The sequence below is a fragment of the Lutjanus erythropterus genome, chromosome 22, assembly GCF_056507025.1.
Source record: "Lutjanus erythropterus isolate fLutEry1 chromosome 22, fLutEry1.hap2, whole genome shotgun sequence".
NCBI classification, from domain to species: domain Eukaryota; kingdom Metazoa; phylum Chordata; class Actinopteri; order Lutjaniformes; family Lutjanidae; genus Lutjanus; species Lutjanus erythropterus.
Window position 1 is genome coordinate 21077884 of NC_139338.1, and position 25717 is coordinate 21103600.

The window sequence follows — 25717 nt, forward strand, 5'->3', positions numbered from 1 at the left end:
GCGAGTGTATGTGTGCATCGGTGAAGGGGGCTTTAAAAAAAAAAAAAAGGAAAAAACTAGGGGAGGAAGGGGCCACAGGGAGCTGATACGGGGCATAGGTGGCACTTTGAGGGGTTAAAGGGATAGTTCGGATTATTTCAAGTGGGACTGGATGAGGTACTTATCGATAGTCTGTGTCTTAGCTACAGTAGATGACGGCTGAGAAGCAGAGAAGAGTCCCAACACGGAAGCTAAGCAATGAACTAAAAACAACATCAATTTCAGAATATTTATAGTGTTTTCACTGCTTTACTTTGCCATCAGAGAGCCTTTTCTGATGGGTAAGTGCCATTATTAAACCGAATAGCATTCTCTCCAAAACAACCACACTCCGCTGGTGAAATCAGAAGTTTTACCTCGCAGAACCTGGGAGCTGCTGGTCCACAGCTGCCTCGATCTGCGAGTTTGTCTGCGTTGTTGTGCGATTTTGATGAATCTGAACTATCCTTTAAATACACTGAAGGTCACACGACAGACAAAATAATGACGCAGCGGTAGATCAGCAACTCCTGTGTTCTGTGAGGTAAAATTACTGATTTTGCCGGTGGAGTTTGGTTGGAGAGAGCCATGTTTGGCCTCTGTAACTTAAGTTTCCTGTAAGAAAAGTTTCTTTGCAGTGAAAATATTCTAAATATAGCACTTAGTGATACAGGTTTTTTTTTTTTTTTTTTTAAATAAGTTGACCTCTTTAAGTGGGAAAATAACTTGCCTACAGCCTTTTCTGATGGGAAACAAGCCAAATCTTGCTCTCCTCAAACCAAACAAATTCTACAGGCAAATTCAGCAGTTTTTACCTCGTAAAACAAGGATAGTTGCCCATCTACTTCTGCCTCAATCTGCTATTTGTGTTATTGTGTTATTATATACACAATATCCAACAAATCAAGGCAGTGGTAGACCAACAACTCTTGTGTTGTGTGAGGTAAAATAACTGAGTTTGACTATGGAGCAGAGTGATGTATGAGCGATACGAGGCTGAAGGAAAGGTCAAGAGGTGAAAATACTTTAAATATAGAGTAAACTTAAACTGACACTGATTTTTTTAGGTGGCTAAAATATGTCCATGGTAGTACATTGCTTAGCCTCCATGCTGGTACTCATTTTCGGCTTCTCCAAACTGGGGTGTACCAACTGCCCTCTACTGGAGCTAATACACTGACTGCACAAGAATCCCGTACAACCCCACTTCAAAGAAAGCATCCCTTCAAGGTGGGAGGAGAACTGCACTGCACACAACACTTACACAGGGAGAAGAAACAAAAAGAAACATCAGAGAGATCGTGGCACAAATAAAATCAGGTGTTGGATAATATCTGTTGTTCAGTGATAGCCGAGAAAAGAGAGAAGAGAAGAGATCGATGCGTGTTTTTCTTTTTCTCTTTATGTACAACTAAGGCTTATTGGTTAAATAGTTTTCAGGCTTCCCCGCCCACAATGCTTTTAACATGCTCATCATCACACAACCCTTTTTCCTTTTTGCTCTGTAAACTCAGTGGTTCTATCAGGACAGCAGCCACACAATCAAGTGGATTATAGTCAAAGGAGGTGGCGCAGGGGGGTAGATGGATGGATGGATGGATGCTGCGGTGGTAAAAAGGACTCGGGAGGAGAAAAAGAAAAAAAAAAAGGAGTCTTGTCTCTGATGTCTGTTGCAATTAATATCTAAATGTGCAATTCCATTAGTCACTGCCATGGGGGACTAGGGGGGGTGCAGAAGACGGGGCGGGGGGGTCTGTTCTACTTGGAAAGCTTGCTAATGACTCGAATGAGTGCTCCGTTCTCGTCCTTTAGTCTCTGGTTGTCTGCTTTCAAGTCTGGGAGCATCTGAAAGGGAATAAAAAGGAAATAGGGAGGGGAAGAGGAGACACAGACAGAGAGAGAGAAGGCTTAGACAAGTCTTGACAGATAACACGGTGTTGTTAAAACCAGTCAGGCCAGTTTTTACAAATGGTTAATTGCAGCCTGTGTAAGCAATCTTCGAGTCACACAGCATCTCTCATTGTTTTGTTTTCTCCTTTAAAAAAAAAAAAAAAAAAACATCACATCCTTGTTTCAAGTCAGGAGAGAAAGAAGTAAAAGCGGGCACACCACAGGCCAAAAGATCCTGAGAAAGCCATGCAGAATCTGAACGGCTGCTCATCAGCAGCCAGAAAAATACACAGCAGAGACAAAATAAGTATTTTTATTTCATCGAGTGCACATTTAACTGTCATTGTATGGAGTCGTACAGAGCCTGGCAGGTGTCAGGAGTTACTCTGGTTTTTTTTGTACAAATACAGAAATTATGCTCTTAAAAATTCTGTCAAGTTTCTGAAACAGCAGGACTTTAAATGACAAGAGGGCAGGATTTAGTGGCATGTAGTGGTGGTTTCAGATTACAAAAAAACCCAACTCGCCTCACTCTCCCCTTCGAAGCATGTAGGGCAACCTACGGTGGGCGTGAAACTTGTGAAAGGCTGTACCTAGACCAAGTATTTGGTTTGTCCATTCTGGTCTACCGTAGACACATGATTTTGCAACATGTCCGACTCCATGAAAGAGGATCTGGACCCTCTGTAGATATAAACTGCTCATTCTAAGGTAAAAAAACCCCCCCACAATCATACACTAATGAAAACATCTGATTATTATATTCAAATTCTGCCAAACCTTACACTCTGAATATTTAAGTTAGGTGTTATTGTGTTATGTTTTGATTACACGGGGCACCTTGCCACTGTGACATAGTTTTGTTTGGCCCTACAGACGGCCTGATGCCCCACCAGCAGCATTTCAGAAGTGGAGGGTTTGGCCCGCCTGACTTTGTTGATTATCTTAGATTTCGTTGATTTGGTAATTTTTCCTTGATTTCTGTGTCTCTACCATGGATAAGCAGGCTATGTAGTTAAATAGGTCGCATGGGGTCTTTATTTTGAAAATTAACTGGATTCTTTATGTTTTTCCTGTGTCTGACTTCCTGCTCGGCGCAATCTCTGTCAAAAATCGCCGTCAAAAAAAAAAAGACTCAGAACAAGACGCAGCCATCCCAAGAGGAATCGAGCAGTTAGCGGTGGGCTAGAAGCTATATTTTGGCCCTGAGGTGCTTAAAAATACTAAATTCATGTCATCATTATACAGATGTGATGCTACACTGGATGCACATACTGTAAAACTTAACATCTTAAAATGACAACGAGATAATTTACCATTATATTCTGTTAAATTGTGTACATTAACTATAAATTTAGGAGTAAATAATTCATGAGCAAAATATTTTTCTCCCATCATGACACCTGCCAGGTTCCATAGTCTCCATGGTAACGCTCCACAACATCTGATAGACAGACAACAACCTCTTTTTGGACATTTATAACAAGCCGTAATGGGTGTATTCTTGTATATATTTATATAATCTAACCTCAAAAGGGTTAAGTCACAAATTCAAGTTCATCAAATCATGTCAGAATCAAAGTTTGCTGGATTGCTGTAAAATACTGAACAAAATTAAAGTGGCAACAGCAAAAATGGCAACTGAAATTAACCTGTTCGTATGTTGGGTATGTCCTTTAATTCTACTAGAAGATTACACATATTATTCTGTCAGCTCATGTTGTTTGAATCTTCTTTAAAAACATGTACAAATGCTGCGGTGGTGAAGACTCACGTATGGATTACAGATGACAATCAACTGCCGGTTTAAACATTTGATCATGATCTGAAGTACAGTGCGTTACTTGATACTTGATTGATCAGACACAATGCTAAACCTGTATCCAAATAAACCTGCTGGTGCATGCAGCTGACTTTGTTGTTGTCATCAGTCAAATTAAAAAATTTGGGGGGTAAAAGAGGAGGGGAAAGAAAAAAAAGGATCAGTCTCTGAAGATTTGGACCAAAAAAGTTGATGCCAAAAAAGGTAAGCCACTTCATGCAAAGAAGCCAGAACAAGCCAAACGGAACAACTGAGCTCCCTTTGATGGAAGCATCACAACTAAAAACTACCAAGAGGACACTTTCCGTTACAGTACTTTGTATGTTTGTCAATAAATAAGTAAATTTAGACACTTAAATGATACTTACCTGAGTTTTTTAGCTAGATTTTACATATTTAGGATGATTTATGTGAGTAGAAATCTGTTGCGTACTGTAAAAGGAGAGTGTCCTGTTGTAGAAACTAAAAAAGACACCCTCCCCAATCTGAAAACCAAAAGCTCTGGGGAGGCAGAGGGGGACGGAAAGGGGAGTTTACAAAACCAGTAGTGGTTGGGCGGCTGGGCACCTGCCTGTCTATGGGTGCGGGCAGAGCACGAATGGAGCATGAGAAGAAGAAGAATGGGGGTTGGGAAGGGGGGGGTGAGGAAGAAGAAGAAGAGGAGGAGGAGGAGGAAGGAGGAGATGGTGGTGGACAGACGGACGTGGCTTAGAGGTCCACGGTGGGCAGCTGGCTGCAGGCGGACTGCGAGAGCTTTGCCAACACGCGGGACAGGGCCCGGTTCTCAGCCTGCAGCCGCTCTTTAACCTGCCGCAGGGCCTGAACCTGCTTTACCTGGGGGAGGTTCTGCAGGGGGGGAAAACAACAACCACAACACAGGAGAACAGAGAGACAGGGAGGGAGGGAAGGAGGGAAGAGAGAGTGAAAGAATGTGTTTCAAGAAACAAATGAGGAGAGAAGAGGATTAATGAAAGACAGGACAGTATAAATTAATAGAGAAGAAGAGGGGCCGAGAGAAGGAAAAAAAAGGGAAAACAGAAAAGGAAGATTGTTAGAAAATGGGGACAGATTTTGGAAACCGAAGGAATGATTAAGAGATTTTCCGCTTCAGCGTGATGCTTGTAGATAGAATGGAAAAGTGACACTGATAAGATCAGCCAGCTGTCTACCACCTAAAAATAAACACACTTTTGTTATCACAGCCATGGGAACAACACTTGCTTACTAGAATTTAATGGACTTTTCTTTCTTCTCTCCTCCTTAAATCAGGAACATTTAATTGGCCGACTCAATAGCTCAAATGTTAAGTCAACAAAGATCACAACAGCTGACCTGTGAGGTGCCCTGAACAAAATAAGAGACGCACAATTGCACATTTAGCAAGAACACAAGGAGAGATGTGAACAGAGGTAAGGTACTGCATTGAGCAGAATATAAACAATTTACTTTTGGAAATTACAGCTGAGAGAGTCGAAGTTTTATTACATATGAGGAGTAGACATTTATATTTTCACATTAGATAGACTGTCTTTTTGAGGACCCCTCAGGGGCCGTTTGCAGCCTGACAGTTGCTTGTCTAATGTGGTTATATAGTGTTGAATTTGATTGAGTTTGTGTTTAGTCACTTTTCCTTCAGTTTGTGACTTGTTCTGCCTCTATGGAGGAAATATGTCAGATGAAAAAAAGCATGTACAAACAAGCAGCCAAGAATTACAGGTGTCATCATACCATGAGTCAGAGAAAATCATTTCAACTGAGTTTTAACTGGAAGTGCAAGACTGGTGGACAAACTAAACAAATGTAGGATTAATGAATGTTAAGGCTGCATGATTATTTAACATGATTATATTGGACATACTTCTGGTGGTCTTGCTAGGTCTTTCACTTCCTGGCTAGGTCTCATGGGGCACATCGGAAGGCGAGGGAACTTGTCTAATTGAGTTTAGCCCATCATTCCTATTGGTTATATAGGGTTCCAGCACATTTTAACCATGAATTCTCAAAACTTTACCATATTTTACTTCATTTCCATGACTAAATTTTTGGTAGTTTAAAACAGACAGGCCTGTAGCTGCACAAGGCGCAAACCTTACTTGCTCGTTAGATATTCTTACCACCAATATATTAGTACTTCAAGAACATATTTTGCATAACATCAGACATGTTTTGGGATTTGGTCAAAAAAACATAAATATATGTATTAAAAACTTTTCCTCTTAATTCCAAATCATTTAGAGAGGCGGAAAATGCACAGATCTAGGAAAACTGCTGCAAAGACACACGAGCAAATAAAGTGCTTTAGAATAATCAGAATTATCTTCATCAGAATATGCTGTGGTGTGTAGTGAAGTCACTGGTTCCCACAGTCTATAAATTACATTGTTGAGTACACGGTTTTCATAACTGATAGATGTTGATGCCAAAACCACGAAAATAAGACTCATGTTGTAATAAACCCATATTATCTTTTGAGCGTCAAAGCATTTCTGATGCCTCACCACTCTGATTAAACCAAAAAAAAAAAAAAACAAGACCCAGACTTATATAGAAAGGGACACTCATGACTGAAGTGACGGCTGTTAACACTATGCTGGAACTCACAAGTACCACCTACACACTAGCTGTGATTCTGACTCCATTAATGGATCTCTTCTAAACCTGAGAGTATAATGAACTGTGTGTGTGTGCGTGGGTGTGTGTGTGTGTGTGTGTGTGTGTGTGTGCGTGTGTGTGTGTGACTGTATGTGGTGGTACCTTAAGTTCCTCCTCCATCTCAGAAATCTTCCTTTCTAGAGCTCTTCTTTCCTGTGGGTTGGAGGAAAGCAGGTTAAATTTGCACATTTCACAGAGACAATCGGCAGAAAAAACACACACTTGTGCAGGCTCTACACACTGCATAAAATGAGGTGTGGAAGATGGTGATGGTGTAGCATTAGCACACACACTTGAACACACGCATGTCTTGTGAGGCGTCTGCAAGCAACAGCCAGTCCGGACTTACATTTTCAGTGATTTATACATAATTTAAAGGCTGGAATGAGTCGAGAAATGGGGACATGGATGTTTAGAGGTTGTGTTGGATGTTAAGTTAATGAAATGACTCATAGACACGGCAGTCGGAATGTCTTTTCTGAACAGAAAAAGGACATTCTCATATTATAAAAGGTTGTGAAGACAAATGACACATGGAGGATGGTCTTAAAATGGCTTCAGGGGATATTTTGGATTTTTTAAAGTGAGGTTGTACAAGGTACTTATCCACAGTCAGTGTATTAGCTACAGTAAATGGTGGAAGGAGTACCAGCACGGAGGCTAAGGAATGAACTGCTGTAGACATGAACAGCAGCAAAACATATTTTAGACACTTTAAAAAAGACCCACCTGGAAAAAACATCAATATCAGTCTATGTATACATTAAATGTAGCTGACATTTAAAGTGAATTTTTTTTCAGTTGGGCCTTTTCTAAGAGGCTAAAATAAAAAAGTATCTCACACGACCCCACTTCAAAAACCGCAAACTATCCCTTTAAAAATAATGGATGAATTTTGCAAATCCGGTGGTTATTGGTTTCATGGCTACACAACTGCAGCTGAAGACGCCAGCATGATTACTGAATGAGTGAGGAAAAAAAAAACATGAAAACACACACATGCACAGTTTCAACGGCAATTTATCAATCTACAATTGTTCTACTTCCTGCATAAGAACGACATAAACACACACTCTCACACACACAGAAAAAGAACAAAATAAGCAGTCTTGAGAAGAGGTGACCACACGCTGCCTCTGAGGTTCAAAAACAGGTGAGAGAGAGGGTGGCAGTGTTCTGGGTGGCGAGGAGGGGAGGAGGAAGTCCCTTATGACCCCCGGCTACAAGGGCGTGTGTGACACGACAGCCAGCAGCAGAGAGTAGACTGATACAAAAACTCAGGTTAAGATCATACCACCACCCAGATGATATTGGGGCCTGCTTGTTACCTTCAGACATAAACCCATCGGTGGTGTTACCAACATGTTTATAGCAGGTCGGATTGATCAAAATAACTGGCACAAGGACTTCTGGGTACTATATTTATAGGTTATTTGAGGTAAACTTGAAAGAAACAGAAGTTAAACATCTTTTCAGTAATTTAACAAAGAATGTAATAGATGAGAGTTATCAATTTGGTTCTGGCATTACCCTTTTCTCCATCTCAAGCTGTGATCGGTCAGCATAGCGTTCCTGCCTCTGCAACGAGAAAGATAAAAGCGATCAGGAAACCTATCTTATCAATACTGACCAGCTGAAGCAGTGTGAGCTCAGTGTACCTGTGTGGCCTTCTCTAGTTGTAACTTCAAGTCTGCCAGCTCCAGGTCTGTGTCACGTAACTGGGCCTTCAACTTCTCATTCTCAGCTAAGATCTGCTCGTAGAGCTGAAGGGAGGGGGAAAAACATCAATCAGGGATCAACAGGAGACTAATCGAGCTATGAATGACAAATATGACAACAGGTTCCTTTTATTTCAAATATCAAATGAGTATTGTGTAGATGAAACATCAGATTATATTGAAAATGACGTGGAGTATGTATAGATTTACTTCAAAACTTTACTTCAAATTAATCCCTAGAGACATATTTTACACATGAAACTGTAGGATTAAAACAAGAACCAGTTGATGCAAAATAGTGTTTAATATGTATCACATACCTTCTTATAATCAGTGGTGTCGTCTCTATCCAGTCGGCTTGAGTACGTCCTCCGACTCTCACCGTAGCCACGGCTAGAAAGAGTGTCAACGCGATCTAAGGATGAAGTGACCTCGTTCCTACGACAGCAAAAACAGGGAGTCACTTAAAATCACATTGTTTACAGATAAAACTTTAAAGGATAATAAAGAAAGGGGATAATATGAAGGGGTAAAACATACCTGGACAATCTGTCACTCTGTAGGAAAAGAGGAAAGAAAATGAATGTTAATGTTAATAACAAATTGTGGGGTGAATTTGCCATGAACTTACAGAGACAAAAACAAAACTGAGCCAAAGGATGAAATGAGACATGCTGTTCATTTTAGACTGAACCTCCACCTTCACATTCAGCAGCCTTCCTCTGCACGTATCAGCATCTGACCTTCACTCCTTTGCAATCAGCCTCCTACACACACACACTGCACTAAACACAATCCCATTCCTAAACAGCTGCTGTGGCAGCCACTGCCTCGAGGCATACTGCGTCTCCCAGGTCAGCGGTGCCACAGCAGCGGCTCCTGCGAACGGGGACCAGACATCAGATAGGGAGGTCAGGTTGGAGGGTAGGACTTCCAGCTATTTTAAAATTGCGGTCCGTTTCCTGAAGCGGACAGAGGGCGGTGACACAACAATACTACAATCTGAGTCAAGAAGTCCCAAAGCCTTCGAGGGGAAATGATTAACATAGAGTTCAAGTGATCAGATAAACAGCCAGTTTGGCACCATTCAATGTGCGACTGGAGACAGACGACGAATTATAACCTCAATGTAAACTCTTTATAGGGATAGTTTGACTTTCTTGAAGTGGGGCTGTATTAGGTACTTATCCAACTAATTAAATCGACAATCATTCAGATAAATTGATAAATTGGTTTAAGTAATTTTTTGTATAAAAAAAAGTCAGAATTCTCTGATTCCAGCTTCTAAATGTGAGTGTTTTCTGGACAAACCAAGACATTTGAGGGGTTTGATTTGTGAAAAACATCAATATTTTCTGACATTTTGTATACATTGAACAACTTTTTAATTATTCAAGAAAATTTAATTGACAGTGGTTGTGTTCGTAGTTGGAAGAAGCAGACAGGAGTACCACACCGAAACCGAGCAATGTACTACTTTTTTAGCAACTTAAAAAACTGCACTGCTTTACTTTGCTGTCACAAAAGGCTGCCTGAAACCACCATTATTTTGGCCAAATATTGCTCTCTCCAAAGCCACCAAACTCCATAGGGAAAATCAGTAATTTTACTTCACAGAACACAGGAGTTGCTGGTCTTCAGCTGCCTTGATCTGTTAGTTTGTTTGTGATACTGTGTGACTTTGGTGAATTCAAACTATCCTTTTTAAACACTTAACTCTCACAATAACACAGACAAACTAATGGATTTAGGTAATAGATCAGCAACTCCTGTGCTCTGTGAGGTAAAGTGACTGATTTTGCCTGTGAAGTTTGGATAGAGTGAATTTTGGCTTGTAGAAGGGCATTTTCCCATCGGAAAAGGCAGTCTGGTGGAAAAGTAATATGGTGAAAATATTTCAAACATGCTGTACACAATGATACAGATTTTTAAGGTGGATCTTTTTTAAGTGGCTAAAATACCTTTTGTTTCTGACCCTGCCCACAGCAGTTCATTACTTAGCTTCCATGCTGATACTCCTCTCTGCCAACTGGAGATGTGCCAAACAGTTTCTACTTTAGGCACTGACTGTTGAAAAGTATCCCAAATCGAATAATCCAAACTATCTCTTTAAGAGTCTGTTAAAAACATATTCTCTACCAAACCTGCATTAATCAAACATTGTTTTTACATTTGGGTGCTTTTATCCGAGTGCGCCAGCCTGGAAAAGGAAGAGACTCAAAAGCTTTTCCATCTCCATGCAGAGATAATTGCTTGTTTCCCATTTAGTGCTCTGCTGCTGCTCCACCCTTTTATACTGTACTCACTGTGTGTGAGTCTCTCATCTCCCTGCTGATTATACTCAAGTTAACAACTACTGGCTGCAAAAGACACTTCCATTCAAACAGGAAGTTCATCCAGCCAGCAGTGTTTTCACAACACTGCTCTTTCTGCCCCATGCCGTCTTCCATGAATAGTACGACAGGATTAAATTGGATTTGAAAGGTTTTTATTTCCATTTCATGGACTGGAAGACTGGTTAATCCATTTCTTACATGTTAACTTTGCTTAAAACTGGTTGAAAGTTTCATTTAAAGTGCCTTCATGCACACAAAAGACCAAAAAAAAGTGTTCTCCTTAATTCTCATCTACAAATTTAAAATTGGAAGACTCTCCACCATTGCATTGTTCAGTGCTTGCACTGACCCCCAGTGACCCAGACTTCCTTTCTTCTGTATGCCTGCATGTTTTTAAAACCCACTGATCTATGGCTGAGACTACTTTTGGTTTTGCAAGGTCACCCCAGCAACCAGACAATCATCAGAAGATGGAAATGGAGGAAAGAGGGGGGGCAATAATAATTCAAAGGCTGCAGAGGGTGAAAGAGGAAAGATAAGTGGGAGGGGAGGAAATCATAGCTGTACAGGGCAGAACAGTGAATATCAAAGACTACTGCACTTGCTTGGCCTTGACTTCATGAGATGAGACACGAAGAAGGACCAGAATAGAGAATGCAGAAGGGCAGGAATCAAATGGAGGTCGCGCCACGTAAGAAAAGCAGCAGGACTGGCTTGATTTTGGCTGGAGGGCTCCTGCTTAAAAGTCAGTTTTATCTACTTTCTGCCCTGTGTGTGTGTCGAGTTACCTGTGGCTCTCCCCTGGTGCTGCCCTCCTCCGAGTCGGACTGCTGGTCAGGGTCATTTTCATCACCCTGGAATTAAAAAAAGATAGCAGGCCTTCACACGACTTGCGGCGTTCTCAATCCAAATGATCAAAGAGGAACATTTATTAACTCCTGAACCTCCAGATGAGTGCTGTGAATACTTATGATGGGTGAGAGAAGTGAGCTCTGGAAAGTCTCTTACATCTTGGGTCCAGAAAGAGACCCCAGTGGAGCGCCTCTTCTCGCGGGGCCGCCTGCGATCCCGTATGGAGCGGGGCTGAGACTTGTCCTCCCCCTCCTTCTCCTCCTCCTTTCTGTCCGTTTCTGTCCATTGGGAAGAATGATAAAAGGTTAATGACATGCAGTAATACTGCCATGATACCAAAACGATTATTATCCACACCAGTGCGATACAGCTTTGCAATATTTGTGTGTTGATTCTGTTCCACTTGGTAGTTGTAGTCATGAGATATAAAATAATCACATCCCTAGGTGTGTCGAGTGCTTGCATCCGACACCACAGCCCCCATTTTCAAGGGAATGTCCTGCCTAGTCCGTACTGTACGTTGATCTTACGGCTATTGTTACTCTATTACCATTTCTTACACCGTTTCTTTGCATTTACTCCTTACACAATAATCTGATCAGTATTATTTTGATATCAACAGTGTTCCCAGAAATCCTAACAAGAATTCAAAGAGAAAAGTGGAAAAGTTCAAGTTAAACAAGGCACTGATGTGACTTCTTCACAAAGCACTATCAGGGCAACAACTTGACTTGGCTCGAGTTCAGAGGAAAAGAGAGAGGAAAAAAAAGGCTTTGGTCGTAGGAGAACAAAGCGGTCAGTGTTTCCTTCCTTCAGTTGAAGAGACTAAAGCTGCCGTCTATTTTCCCAGGGATGCTTCATGGATTTATTTGTTAAAAGAGCTACTTAATTTAAAAGGCAACCCAATCCCTTTCTGTCTCAATGGCCCTAATCAGCGTGTGGCAGTTTGCCCGAGTGAATGTGGACCTGTGGAGACAGACATCAGCATCAAGTGGAGTTTAGACAGTCATGCATCCACATGCTGCATCTACTGTCTGTGGCTTTATTTCATCCTGGAGAAGATTGGCCATTTCTGTATAATTATTTTTAATGGCTCTAATGGTTATAACCAGTGTGCGAAATACCCGTCAATATTCGGGGGGGTCCCCATCTCCCGATTGTTGCGCAATACCGATCTAAATTTTCTCAATATGCAGTAGGTCTATAACATTACAATATTTAATGGATGCAAGCCAAGACAATCAGTCTATAGCCTACGTGACAGCACACAGGCACACACTTAACAATTTTTGATAATCCCATAGTATTCGCAAAGCAACACTGACATAGGATTTGCATTGGCTAAAGTTGTATGGATGCACGTTGTTTTATACGGAGCCCCTCTGGTGACATTGGATGAAAAAAAATAATGCGTGGCCACGCATTACTATCTCGTGACCACGCATTATTTTTTTTTTCATCCAATGTCACCATAGGGGCTCCGAGTCTCTCGCTAAGAATTACTCCATGCCTTGCCACAAGTGACTGAAGTATGTCACTGTAATTCATTCCTATATTAAAATAAAATGAAATTAAATCAAACTTGTCCATGATAAAACCAACAGTCTGCATGGGATGACTACAATAACTATCTCGTGACCACGCATTAACTATCTCGCGACCACGCATTAATTATCTCGTGGCCGCGCATTAACTATCTTGTGGCCACGCGTTATTATCTCGTGGCCACGAGATAGTAATGTGTGGCCACGCATTACTATCTCTGGTTTAGCTTTCGCTTGCTTGCCATTTTTAGTATGACCAGTATGACTTCTCAACGTTACGTCTTTCTTCTGTTTGGTGTGCACATGGCTAATTTGCATACACACACAGGACTGGCTGGCTCCGTTTGGCAAAAAATATTTGTGAGTATTTTTTTTAATTCTGAATACTGGACATGGTGAGCTTAAAAACATTTTAGTGACCATTAGTGACAATGAAATATTTCTTTTGACAAAATTTGAGACCCCCTTCAAATTTTGCTTTTGAGGCTTTCCTTGGTCTCATGGGTTAATCGGGGGGGTCGGACCCCCCTGGACCCCCCCGTATTTCGCACACTGGTTATAACCCATCTTCTTCGGAACACGTTGCAGGTATTAAATTCAAAATGAGCCTATATTTACAAAAAACTATTAAGTTTATCAGTTTAAACATTAGATATCTTATCTTTTTAAAGTATTCAACTGAATATAGGTCAAACAGTTTTTGCAAATCATTGCATTCTGTTTTTATTTATGTTTTACACAACATCCTAACGTTTTTGAAATTGGGCATATATTGCACTGAATATTTTCGGGTTTTCTCTTATTTGCAGCTGCGAAGTCAGGCTAGGAAAAAAAAAGATATTTAACAACACCGCTTTTTGTCACCGACCTTTTTCCGTGTCTCTACGGCTATAGGAGGAGGTGATCCCTGTCAGACTGTTAGGCCTGTTGAGGGAGCTGGAACTGGAGGACAAAGTGGTGCTAGAGTAGGACGGGGTGGAGGCAGTGCTGGCTGTGGAAATGGTGGAGGAAGAAGACGAAGGCCGGTAGCGCTGGTGGAGGAGGACAGAGGACAGCGTGGTCAACTTTTCAGTGTAGATTACGGGTGAAGATACCTGGGAAGGTTATTAGCAAAAATAAATTCACCTCTTCGTAGCTGCGGTACTTTGATCGGTAATCGTCTTCCTTGGTCTCCATCTCCTTCTTCTCCTCCTGCTTCTCCTTGTCCTGCTTCTCTTTCTCCTCCTTCTCCTCCTCCCGGGTCTTTGTAGTACGACTCCTGCCGATTGTTTTCTCAGCCTCTTGCAGGTCAGTCAGAGTCACACCCTAGAAGAGGAGAGAAATATATGACCTCTATGTCAATTCATTATTTTATTTCATAACCAGAATCTTATTATTTACATTCGCTGCAGCTCTGCAGTAAAAAGTCAAAACATTTCTGCACAGTACAGTTCAGCTGTTTGTACAGGAAAGGACAAAGCTCAAATTCTGTCAGCTTGTAAAATTATCAGCTCTTTCTACAAAACTAGATGTTAAGTGCTGCCTGTATACACAGAAAGTGCTGTCTCGACCAGGATAATAACATTTCTTTAAACAGTCTATGGCTATAAACCCATAATGCAAACCAGAGGCACCTACACGTCACCATTTGTTAACATTTTACAGTAACATGACTCTGCTCTAGTCATGTAAATAAATAATAAATAAAGAAAGTGCAAAGAGATCAAAGATGATGTATGTTAACTAACCTGGGTGGACCTCCTCGACTGTCGAGCCTGTCTGGAGCGAGCTTTCCTCTGGGACTCTGACTCCTCGTCTCGCACAGGTGTCAGGTATGACCTGACAAACACGAAGATACAAACACACACACACAAGGTTGATCATTTGGAGATGAAAGCAAAAATATGTAGAACTTTATCAGGAGATGCCTGATGAGATGGGAAAACTGACAAGATACATCTCTTTATAAATACGTATGGTGCCTTAAACCTGCAGTGTGGGACTTAAACATATACATAAACGCCTGCTACATTCACTGACTTCACAGTATGCTGATCCAAGCCCATGCTGGTGTACTGGTTGTGATGTCAAAAACAGCAATGGTTGGTTTGTCAGGGATAAAGGGGGGATAAGCCGTTGTGACAGAGTATGCTACAGCATGGCAGAGCCTATGGAGGCAAACTGTAGGTATGGTCATAAGCACACGTCCACACTGCCAGAGAGTGGAGACAAAAGTTACTCGTTGCAAGTTTAAGGTTACATGAGGTTACTTCTGATCACAAGCCTGGCTGCTCTAATTTATGGACTAGGTGAGAAACTCTCTCTCCTCACACATTATATACAGCAGAGCAGGGATATTAATCAGCACCATCCGTGGAGCTGCTCAGTGGGCTAAACTTTCCAACAGTAGGACTGCAGATTTACTATCCAGCTCCACATATACATTCATGGACTGATGTGAATTTGAAGCATGCTTGTCAAAGTGAATATTCCTGGAAAATTTTACCCAAGATAAAACTTTAAAACTATCCTCAAACCAACTTTAAATAGGGCCAGCAGTGTCGCCTAAGTAATCAAATCCAAACATTCAACTGGTCATTCATTGGTTGCATGTTTTATGGTGAAAACACTGATCATGCCACCATCTTTAAATAGCCTTTGTTTTGAAATTCCTGTATCACATGACTGTATCACCATTTCCACACAAGAGCACATAAGCATTCAGACCATATACAGTATATGAATGTTTGTTATTACACGACTGTGTTAAGTACTCATTTGTGATTGGTCAATTACAGATTTCTAAGGTCTGTTATTTCTGTATTGCAGACCGATGCTACGAAGAACAAACCGTTGTTATGAAGAACAGACTGTTGTTATGAAGAACAGACTGTTGCTATGGACATAAAATCCATAAAATCATTTTAAAACAGCCCTGGTGGACTGCCTGTTTTAACTCTCTTCCTCTCCCTGACTTTTACAGTTCAAACCTGTTACTGACTCCATTTGTGAGTGTCAAGTGTCAAGTTATCCAAGTCATCATGTAACTGATAGTTTTATATGATATCGTGTCATATTTTGTGATATTGCCAAACACTGTATCAGTAAAGGGAGGGATAGCATCAGCGCTCTGACCTACGTCACTGCTTTTTTTTCCAAACAGCTGAGTGGGTGTTTCTAGTTAAAAAAAATGAAAAACAACACAGATGGAGCGGCTCTTTAAGTTACTGTGTTAAAACAGGATTCAGATCTCTGTGTTTAGCCTTTTGCTATAACAGGATCAGGCTCAACAGGCAGCACAGTTCGGGAAATAAACCAGTGAGCTATTCTGGCACTTTCTCTCAGTGTGGAGCCTCTGTTGGCCACACAGAAGTATGAACTCAATCAGTGCAGAGAGGAGCCTTAGCCTTGAAGAAAATGTGCAGCTTCTGCCCCACCTTCCTTATAAGGAGAAGTCGGTGGAGCGGTCCAGGCTGTGAAACAGGCCTGCCCGACTCCCACCATGACAGGTGGCTTATTTCAGCACCGCAACAGGAAGACGTGCACTCGACCCCACTCACACACACGCGCCGTCTCTGACACACTCCAACATGCTGGACGGACGCAGATACACTCTCTCTTCCTGTCCACACTGTGTGTACAGACTTTAAGACCATACACACACACACACACACACACCCTGTTCTCAAACAGAGGAAATGCATCCGGATTACTGTTTGACTGATGGAGGCCTTAAAGGTTAATGCCAATATTTCCGGAATCTGCTTACAGTAAATGTTTTGATGCAATATCCAAGCTGTTTCAACTTGAAAATTTCATGAAGATACATAAACAAGTACAGTAAATAAAAACACTAAGCAAAGCAAGAGAACATTTTAAGCATTCTGCCTTTTCCCAAGTGAATTTAAATCAGGTCAAGATAAAAAAAAAAAACAAACAAGTACAACACCATGGGAATTAACCCAAATAACAACATCAGTTAACAAAATCTGACCTATAAATTGTATGTAATCAAACAAAATGCATCATACCTAAGGCTAATAACAATAACCTGTCTAATAATATCTAATAATAGGCCAACATCTGCAAACAAATCATTAATAATCCAGATAAGATGAACCCACTGTCCCATCTTAATGCAACAGTGTCAATTCATTATTGTATCATTTTAATTCTCGACAGAGAAACTACTCATTATTGTTTAGTTGTATGTAAAGTTAAGTCTGTTACCTGCGTCTTTCAGAGCCAGTGACGGTGCCAGTGGTGGTGGTAGTGGTAGATATGGCGGTGGTGGTAGTGGTAGACGTGGTGGTCGTAGTAGAGCCAGTGTTTATAGTGGGGATGACCGCAGCAGACTCCTTCTCCTTCTCTTTTTCCCTCTCTGCACTGTCCTCTGACCAGTACCTGTTCACACACACACCAGCATTTTTATAAAGATACTTACTTTTTGTCATTTTTAAACAGATTCCATTTCAACTGCTTAGATTGTGGAACTAAAATCTGTAGTTGTAGAAGATTTTTTAGGGACATGTTTCTTTCAACTTTTCAGAAAACGTGAACTAAATCCCCCTATGAGAAAAATCACTTTTCAATCACATTACAAAACTAGTGGAATATCTACAAGCTATGCATTAAACATGTTCAGTGTGAGCGGTGTTCATGTACCTGCTGGTGAGACTGGTGGAGCCAGTGCGGGTGGAGGAGGAGCCCAGGCTGGAGAGCAGGCCGCGATGGCCTGTGGGCGAGGTAACAGATGAGGAGGTGGTGGTGGTCGTGGAGGAGGTGGAGGAGGAGGTGGTCGAGGAACTCAAGTCCTCGTGCCTTCTGCCAAAAGAGCCGCTGGGGGACAAAAACACAGCAGTCAACAACCAGTCAGGCAGAGCGGGACATGACTGATCACAGCGACAATGTTGATCATCACGAGTTGATTATTAACTGAGATTATTAGAATTTATGTCTTAAGATGAAATATTTTTGTATCATATATCAACATTATGACTGCATGAACTTAGGAGGCAAATAAATAACAGGGAGTGGGAAACTAGAGTTTAGTTATTTTTATGATTAAAAAGTGAGGAAAACACTTTGTTAGTAATGACGCTTCTGCATGTATTACATACAAAATATCTATCAAGCCCATGAATGAAAAACAGGCTCAATACATTAGCAGTGAAACCATATGCAGAAACGTGTGATATTACTGTGTTAATTTGTGAAAAGTAACTCGTCTGTGTGAGATGACTGAATGGATCAATGTTTTTTTTGTGTGTGTGTTGTTTTTTTTTGCAAAACCCTGTTGGGTGAAAATTAAAGGGACAGTTTATCCCCAAATCAAAAATACATACTGAAGATGATCCACAGAACTTTTTGTAAACAGTTTCACATTGGAACTAATTTTTTTTTCTACCTAACTACAGTCGACCTTGCAGAGCAAAGTGTGCATCTCAAAGCTCAAAATTAAGGACATCCCTTTGTCTCGGAGACACAAAGCTACAATGTCTGGGACAATTCTGGGAGACATGAAAAACTAGTTATTACAAGCAACATTATTACATTTATGCGTCATGGAATATAAGCCTATATCATTTTAATGACCAAATTAGAAAATTGTGAGGGTGCACGGACGCTAGGCTACGTCACATGAACACTTACACACCGCCATGGTGTTGAAAATAAAATTAAAGGAGCAATATGTAGTGACTGCAGTTTGCAGTGATTGCAGTGACATTTATTGATGTAACAGTTAGAAACAAGAAACAAAATTTCTGGAAAAAGACATTGCTGTTGAGCTCTTCGAAAGTATTTTTCTGCACATCGCCATCTAGTTCCATTATATTTATGAGAAGGCAGACATCTCTAGGGCAGATATCTCCAAAATTTGGCAACTTGCACCAAAATATTGAGATGGATAAAAGAGGTAAGAGGAAAAATATTATTATTTTAAATTTTGGGGTGAACTGTTCCTTTAATGCAGTGTTACTTTATCAGTAGATGACATCAGTATTCAAGTGGATACAAATTAAAAAAAAGAAAATCTGAAATATAGAAATAGAAAACATTTAGATCTTAAGTTAAATATTCTGGAAATGTTAACGAGGCTTCATCCACAACCTAGTTCTAAGTGTTGAAACAACCACATCTCTCCTTCCAATATTCATTTGGACAGTAGAAGTAACCAGAGAAACACAGAACACATGGTGGGCACTTGAGCAGCGCAGAGACACACGGTCAGAGAAGAGAGGTGGGTGTAGAGACGGTGGTGCCCCGGTGAGGCTGGTGTACCTGCGGTAAATGCTGTAAGACTGGTAGTGGGAGGTGGGTGGCTGCCAGGGTTTAGTATTACAGGTGTTAGGGTCCAAGCTGGAGGTGGACGAAGACTTGGCTGGCACGTCCCGCGTGCTGCCGCTCCGCCCTAGTGCTAGCGTATGGGACGTGCTGTTGGCGTGTTGGCAGGCGGGTGGGCGAGAGAGGCAGATTAGCGGTGGAGGCGCACACACACAGATACAGTAAAAGAAACATTCATATTTAAGACTATTTAAGCCTTGCACACTATCGATGCATGCATGTCATATGGGGTTATGTGTTGACTGGACAACTGATTGAATTGAAAATTGAGCCATAAATGACTGTTTTTTGCTGATTGCGACTGACTTGTCTTGTCAGCACACACAGTGACACATCCAAGTCCACTTAAATTTTTACAAGATGAACATTTGTTTCAAATTTTCTGCATTTTGTTTAAGGAGGTCTTGGTTGGTAACAACAAAATTCAGAGACTTAAGACATTAAAAAAAAGAAAGAAAAGTTACTAATAGACATTTTTCACAGCAGCCATTTAGACATGAAATAATATGATCAACAAAGGTGTTACCATTGATACTAATTAAGGCTCTAGGCCCAGATTACAGGAACTTACTAATTGTAGTATTACTTACTGTTAGCAAACACTGGCTAATGTTGGCTAATGGTAGTAGTTCCTAACAGCACAGTTCTTTAAAAGTTGGCAATGGCAGTGTTGTAACAGTAATTAATTGTAGTCTTCGCTAACAGTAGCTAACAGTAGCATTTGCTAACTGTACTTAACGATACAGTTTGCCTACAGCAGCTAATGGTAGTATTTGTTGACAGCAGCAAATGGTAGTTTTGGCTAACAGTAGCTAAGGGTAATGCTAGCTAACTGTTTAATCTGTACAGCTGCTCACCTGCCCCACTTTCCTTGATCTCTGGTGTTAGCATTATTGTAAATTTAACCTCTAACTCATTTGTCTTGAAGTTGTCAGTTGTTATTTTTGCTTTAATTTTTTTAAATGTTTTTGTATGTTTGTATGATTAAAAAAAAAACCAACAACTCATGGTTACAAAGTTGTTAAGCCCTATAAGATGACAAAAGTAGTACTGGTTGCTAGGGTAACAGACATTTAAGTTGATAAGCGATGTTGGATTGAGTATTTAGGATGAAATAAAATGGGATAGGATTCCTAAAGTTAGTCAGGATTTGCATCTGTAATACCAAATTGAAATGGGAAGTTTCTCTAATGTAGGCCCCTGGTCTGTTCAAGTCAAACTGAGTCAAGGTGTGGCTATTGTGTATGCTGGCTCACTGGAAAGGCTGTGCTACACTAAATTGAACGGGACCTTAGTATCACTGGTAACACCTGTTTTTATCCTACTATTTCATATCAATATAGCTGCTGCAAAAGAGATCAACTTAAAAAAAACATTGTAATTTATTCAAGAAGCTGTATCTAGTGTTTTCCCAATATGACATGCATGCAGCATAAGTCCATGCCAAGGTTTTGTGCCAAGAACAACTCTGGGAATTTGATTTATATGGAAATCAAACAGATATATAGGCTTGTTAAAATGTCTGAGTAATGCATTGCAAACTCAGTGGCACAGAAACCCAGACAGGACAGGTACAGTCATGCAACAGACTCTGTGGCAGTGATAGAGAAAGGCGTCAGGCTGATTTGCATGGCTTTCTCAGTAGCTGCTGCTGCTGTGCATAAAAGCATGTACGTACATATCTCTGATGACATAATCCAAGCGATGTGTACAGTAGATGATTGATAAACAACTATCAATGCTGTCTACACAGTGGTTTTAGTTCCAAAGCTATGCAAGTCAACCTCATAATGGATGAGAAAAAAAAAACATCAGATCAGATGGAACAGAGATCTGATGACCAGATGAGGGATGGAAGTTTGAACATTTGTATCGCAGTAGAAGCTAACCTGCGCTGGTAGCTGGGGGTTCGGTTGGTGGAGGCGCTTCCTTCGCTGTTCTTCAGGTCGTCATCCCAGCGTCGCCGGGTGTATGAGCCACTACGTATCAGAGCAGTAGAGTCCCTGGGAACCACAAGCTACAATCGTATCCCAGGCTTCCACAAATAGATACTGACAGAAATACTAGTCTTTCCCCATTAAAGGGTTAGTTCGGATTATTTAATGTGTGGTTGTATGAGGTACTTATGAATAGTCAGTGTATAACCTACAGTAGATACATGCCCCCAGTTTAAAGCAGCAGAGAAGGGCACCATGTTAGAAGTTAACCAAAGAACTGCAGTGGACAGGGACAACAACTAAATGTTCATTGTATCTTTAATGCTTTATCTTGCCATCAGACAGCCTTCTCTGATGGGAAATTGTGGTTATACAAGTATTGCTTTGTCCAAACCAACCAAACTCCATGGGTAAAATCAGTAATTTTGCATCACACAATACAGGAGTTGCTGGCCTATCACTGCCTAAATCTGTTACTTAATTTGTGTAATTGTGTGAAACCTTTGGTGAACTTTCCTTTTTTTAACACCACAATAACACAAACTAACAGATCAAAGCAGCTGTTTACCAGCAAATTCCATGTTCTACAAGGTAAAATGACTGATTTTGTCTATGCAGTTTGGTTAACTTGGAGAAAGTGATATTTAGCTTTTGTAACTGCAGTTTCCTGACAAAGTGTCTGATGACAAAGTAATGCATTGAAAATATTAATAAATATAGCCTACACTTAAACTGGTACATATTTTGGGGGGGTGGAACTTCTTCTAAGGGGCTAAAATAAGTTTAGCTGTTGACCCTGACTACAGCAATGCATTGCTTGGCTTCCATGCTGGTGCCCCTCTTTGCTTCTGCAAACTGGGTTAACTAGCAAACTATCAGCTACTGTAGCTGATACACTGACTATCGGTGCCTACCTCACTTAAATTAATCCAAACTATCACTTCCCTTCCCTCCCAATCCCTTAAAACCCATTTCTACCCACTAGTGTTTTTCTAGTAATTCTGAAGTCGACTACATCCATAACAACCTAACCATGGACGGTATCTCAGGGCCAAACACACCATGCAGAGCATTGTGTTGCCTGTAACACACAGCAGTGGGCAGCAGGAGCCGCTCATGCCAATGCATGTTGTGCACGGAGCCACTCAGCCCCGGGGCTTCACCTGTTTTCCTTCTCGTCAATGTCTGAAGTACTGGCCAGTCTCCTGCCGGGGATGGTGGGGGCCACGTAGGCGAGCCGGGTCCCTTTATCCTTTTCCTGTAGACGGAGGAAAAAACAGGACCCCTGTTAGTGACAATCTTATGGTAAATGATGATATTTCTCTGTTAGATTCTGACAGATTAAGTCGGAGCCTGTCTACGTGATTGTTGTTATTTAAACTGTATTTGTTTTACTTTGTCTTATTTATAGTGGATGTACTATGATTGTGATGAGTAGTGTAAATGTGTTATTTTTATTGTCATTGTTGGTGTAGACCGCAGGAAGAATAGCTGCCTAATAAACAAATTAAAAACAAACCGTAATGCATACATACTGCGGTCAGGTGGTAAATGAAAAATCCATATAAGCAGCTCATTATATAAAAATAAAGGATGTTAATATGGGACTGTTGACCTTCTCTTTGTCTTTGTTGTCCAGGGAGGAGGAGAGGCGAGGGCTTGAAGCTGAGCGCATCACCCCAGTCGTGTCCTTCTCCCTCTGAGCCTCCTTGGTGGCTGTGATCTCCGCTAGCGCCCCGTAGCTGCCCGTCTTCCTCAAACCCAGCCGCCACGACGCCGGAGACTCGTCCTTCCGCTCCTCCTCCACCACTTTAGAGGAGACCTTTGCAGCAGGCTGAGTCGGCTGAGAGGGAGGAAGGGGTGGCAGTTTAGTGTACGACGTCAGCAATTTAAAAGGATAGAGATGTTAAATGGGATTTTTTTTAGTCAACTTGGTGAGTCAAGGTCAAAAACGGTGGTCAAAAACGGTTCGGATTAATCTCCAAGGGCTACAATTGATGAGACCATAAAAGGACATTTTTAAAGGAAGGGCATGCCAGTTAAGAGGTACGATCACATCTAGAAATCATTCCAGAGGAAAGGCTCTTCTCAAAATAAACTAATTATGTAACAGTCTGGTATAATAGGTGTAATTGGGATTTCAGGGTCCGACTGATAGTTTGCAGGTCTGGCCACATGTACATTTTGATATCAAACTATCAAAACATGACAAGCAACTAAACAAAAAACACATAAGCCACACAGACACACAGACACACAGTGAAAGCACAATCAGGACAGTGCATTTGTTGACTACAGGTGAATACAACACCATGTAGGGTGGGTGAGTGAAAGTCAGCGACAGGGAGGTTCAATCTGCATCACCTGGATTGGACCACGGTGGTTAGAGGGGGGGGTGTTATATACTTTGTCAGTGCACAGGTGCATGTAAGATGAAGAGAACAACTCTTGGTGCACACTCAATGCCTCACCATAGGTTTTTTGGGCACTAGAGAAATGCCAGTTTTGCGCAAGCCTTGACGCCACAATGCAGGACAGCCTGGCTCCGCCACAGGCATGAGGGGAGTAATACAATCAAACTAAAGCCAACCAAGACAAGAGCCCGGGATGAGAAAGACGCAGAGAAGAAGGGAGGGAAGGAGGGAGGGCAGGGAGGAGGTTGAGACAGAAAAAAAGCCAGAATAAGACAGAAGCAGCTGCAGCAAAAGAAACACACTTTATGGCAAGGACAGATTTCTTTTAAAGGCCTAGTCACGCCACACAATGCTTACTGCCAAACCAGGGAGGACTACCGTTATTGTTGGAATGAGTGACAGATCCAACAAACGTTTGGTAGTGTCAAAACTGGACGCTGTTAATGTTTTGCTCACTCTTGTTAGACAGAAGACATTGTGATGTGTGAGCGCTAGGCTTCAAAGAAGGATCGGAACAAGAAGATCATTGCAAGAAAAGAAGCAGAAAAAAAAGAGGAAACAACATTCAGAAAGTGCTGGATAGGTGGCCGCTGATTTGCAAAACATCAACTACAGGGTGTAACTTCAGATAAAGCGGTAGAATACTGTAGCGTTTTCCTCCTATTAAGGCTGCAGGCTGGAGTGTGAGATGATGATGCAGTGTGTAGGTCGTGTCTGATATCAGACTTTATGGAATGAGTTTCACAATTAGAGGAATTTTATTATAATTGTTCTGTCTTTTATTACGCAACTTACTTAGTTTTTTTTGCTAATTACTCTTTTTTAATGGAACTTCCCAGCAAAAATGACATTTTGAATATTGAATCTTTGAGTAGTTAATATGATGCTACATTAAAGGGACAGAGTGATAAAGGGACCGATTGGACTTTACTGTAATTATATAATCATACAGAGTACAATGTTGAAGCTAAGCAATGTCCTGCTATGGACAGGTTCAGCAACAAAAGATATTAAAAAAAAAGTATCTCAAAAAAAGTGTATTCTGTGTTCTGTAAGGTAATTTTTTTTCCTGTGGACTTTGATTGAGTGATATTTAGCGTCGACAACCGTGGATTCCTATCAGAAAAGGGTGTCTAACGGCAAGATAAATCAGGCAAAAAATTCTAAATATATCTTAAACGTAAACTAATATTCCTTTATCTTTTATGTGGACTTTTTAAGTAGCTAAAATACCTTTTGTTGCTGACCCTCTCCACAGCAGTAGATTACTTAGCTTCTGTGCTGGTACTCCTCTTTGCTTCTCTAAATGGGGGGCAAGTTGCTGACCATCCACTGTAGGTGGCACTCTGACTATTGATAAGTACCTCCACAACAACCTCAAATAATCCGAACTACTCCTTTAATAGAATGAGTGTCACAGCTTTTTATTTGGGGATTTAATTTTCAGCTCTAAATGTATCTCATTTCAACTAAGGCCACATAAAACACTTGAAAATACGTCTCCAGTGTTAAGTATGTTAAAACCAGTGGACTAAAGGAAACAGACATGCCCTTGAAAATATTCACCCAGTTCACTTTGCTTAAATGTTTTGCTTCATTTTGCCAGCAGATGGCAGCAGGCTCAAATGTGGGAAAGCACTACCATTACATGGAAGCTCTAGTTCTATTCTCAACAACCAACCCAGTACACTGTTTAGTACACTAGAGCCTCCTGGCATCCTTACAGTCATATAGTAAACTGAACCATAAATCATCCCCACTACTGCCATGTTTGTTAAACGCCACTGATAATTAGTATTAACTGTCATTCTCATGGGCCTCTGTGACTTTTGTTAGCTTGGTGTGCTTATTTTACCGCAACATGACGAGCAAATCACAACAAGGCACAATTTTTTTTCTGCCAAGGCCTGGAGTGTGAAGTGCAAACTCATTTATGTAAAACCCTCAGTATCTTCAGCCGGCTGTGAAATTAGGTTTGTGTTCAAGGGGGAGAAAAACTAAATAGATTGTGAATTTATTGATTTGTATACCAACATGTCTCAGGAGGACGGGATTGCATCGGCTTCATGTAACAGAGGAGGGGCAGGTAGAAAAGTGGTATGATTGGATCATTTAATTTCCACCAAGGCTGTTTAAAATCAATCAGCTGATTGCTAATTTGAGTGAAATCTGTCCGTTTAGATTTTTTAGAAAAATGCCAGCTGTCTGCG

At 41.0% G+C, this 25717-nt stretch overlaps 1 protein-coding gene across 8 annotated transcripts in view; it reads right to left on the reverse strand.

The window, feature by feature from the left end:
* Positions 1–1292: 1292 nt before the first annotated feature.
* ppp1r12a (protein phosphatase 1, regulatory subunit 12A) overlaps positions 1293–25717 on the reverse strand; it is a 68193-nt gene continuing 43768 nt past the window's right edge. For 2 of the 8 annotated variants that reach the window (XM_084710598.1, XM_084710596.1), the window contains exons 10-27: positions 22709–22936; positions 22257–22351; positions 21046–21159; positions 19094–19246; positions 17477–17650; positions 17042–17215; positions 14560–14650; positions 13958–14137; positions 13701–13863; positions 11445–11566; positions 11225–11290; positions 8641–8657; positions 8421–8538; positions 8041–8145; positions 7913–7960; positions 6485–6535; positions 4302–4576; positions 1293–1863 (exon numbers count right to left, since the gene is read on the reverse strand). In XM_084710598.1, the coding sequence (XP_084566724.1) occupies positions 4439–4576; positions 6485–6535; positions 7913–7960; positions 8041–8145; positions 8421–8538; positions 8641–8657; positions 11225–11290; positions 11445–11566; positions 13701–13863; positions 13958–14137; positions 14560–14650; positions 17042–17215; positions 17477–17650; positions 19094–19246; positions 21046–21159; positions 22257–22351; positions 22709–22936 (2037 nt within the window). In that variant the 3' untranslated portion in view covers positions 1293–1863; positions 4302–4438. Of the gene's footprint in view, positions 1864–4301; positions 4577–6484; positions 6536–7912; positions 7961–8040; positions 8146–8420; positions 8539–8640; positions 8658–11224; positions 11291–11444; positions 11567–13700; positions 13864–13957; positions 14138–14559; positions 14651–17041; positions 17216–17476; positions 17651–19093; positions 19247–21045; positions 21160–22256; positions 22352–22708; positions 22937–23564; positions 23673–25717 lie in introns of all 8 variants that reach the window. The other 6 variants (XM_084710594.1, XM_084710599.1, XM_084710595.1 and 3 more) reach the window with 6 other exon arrangements.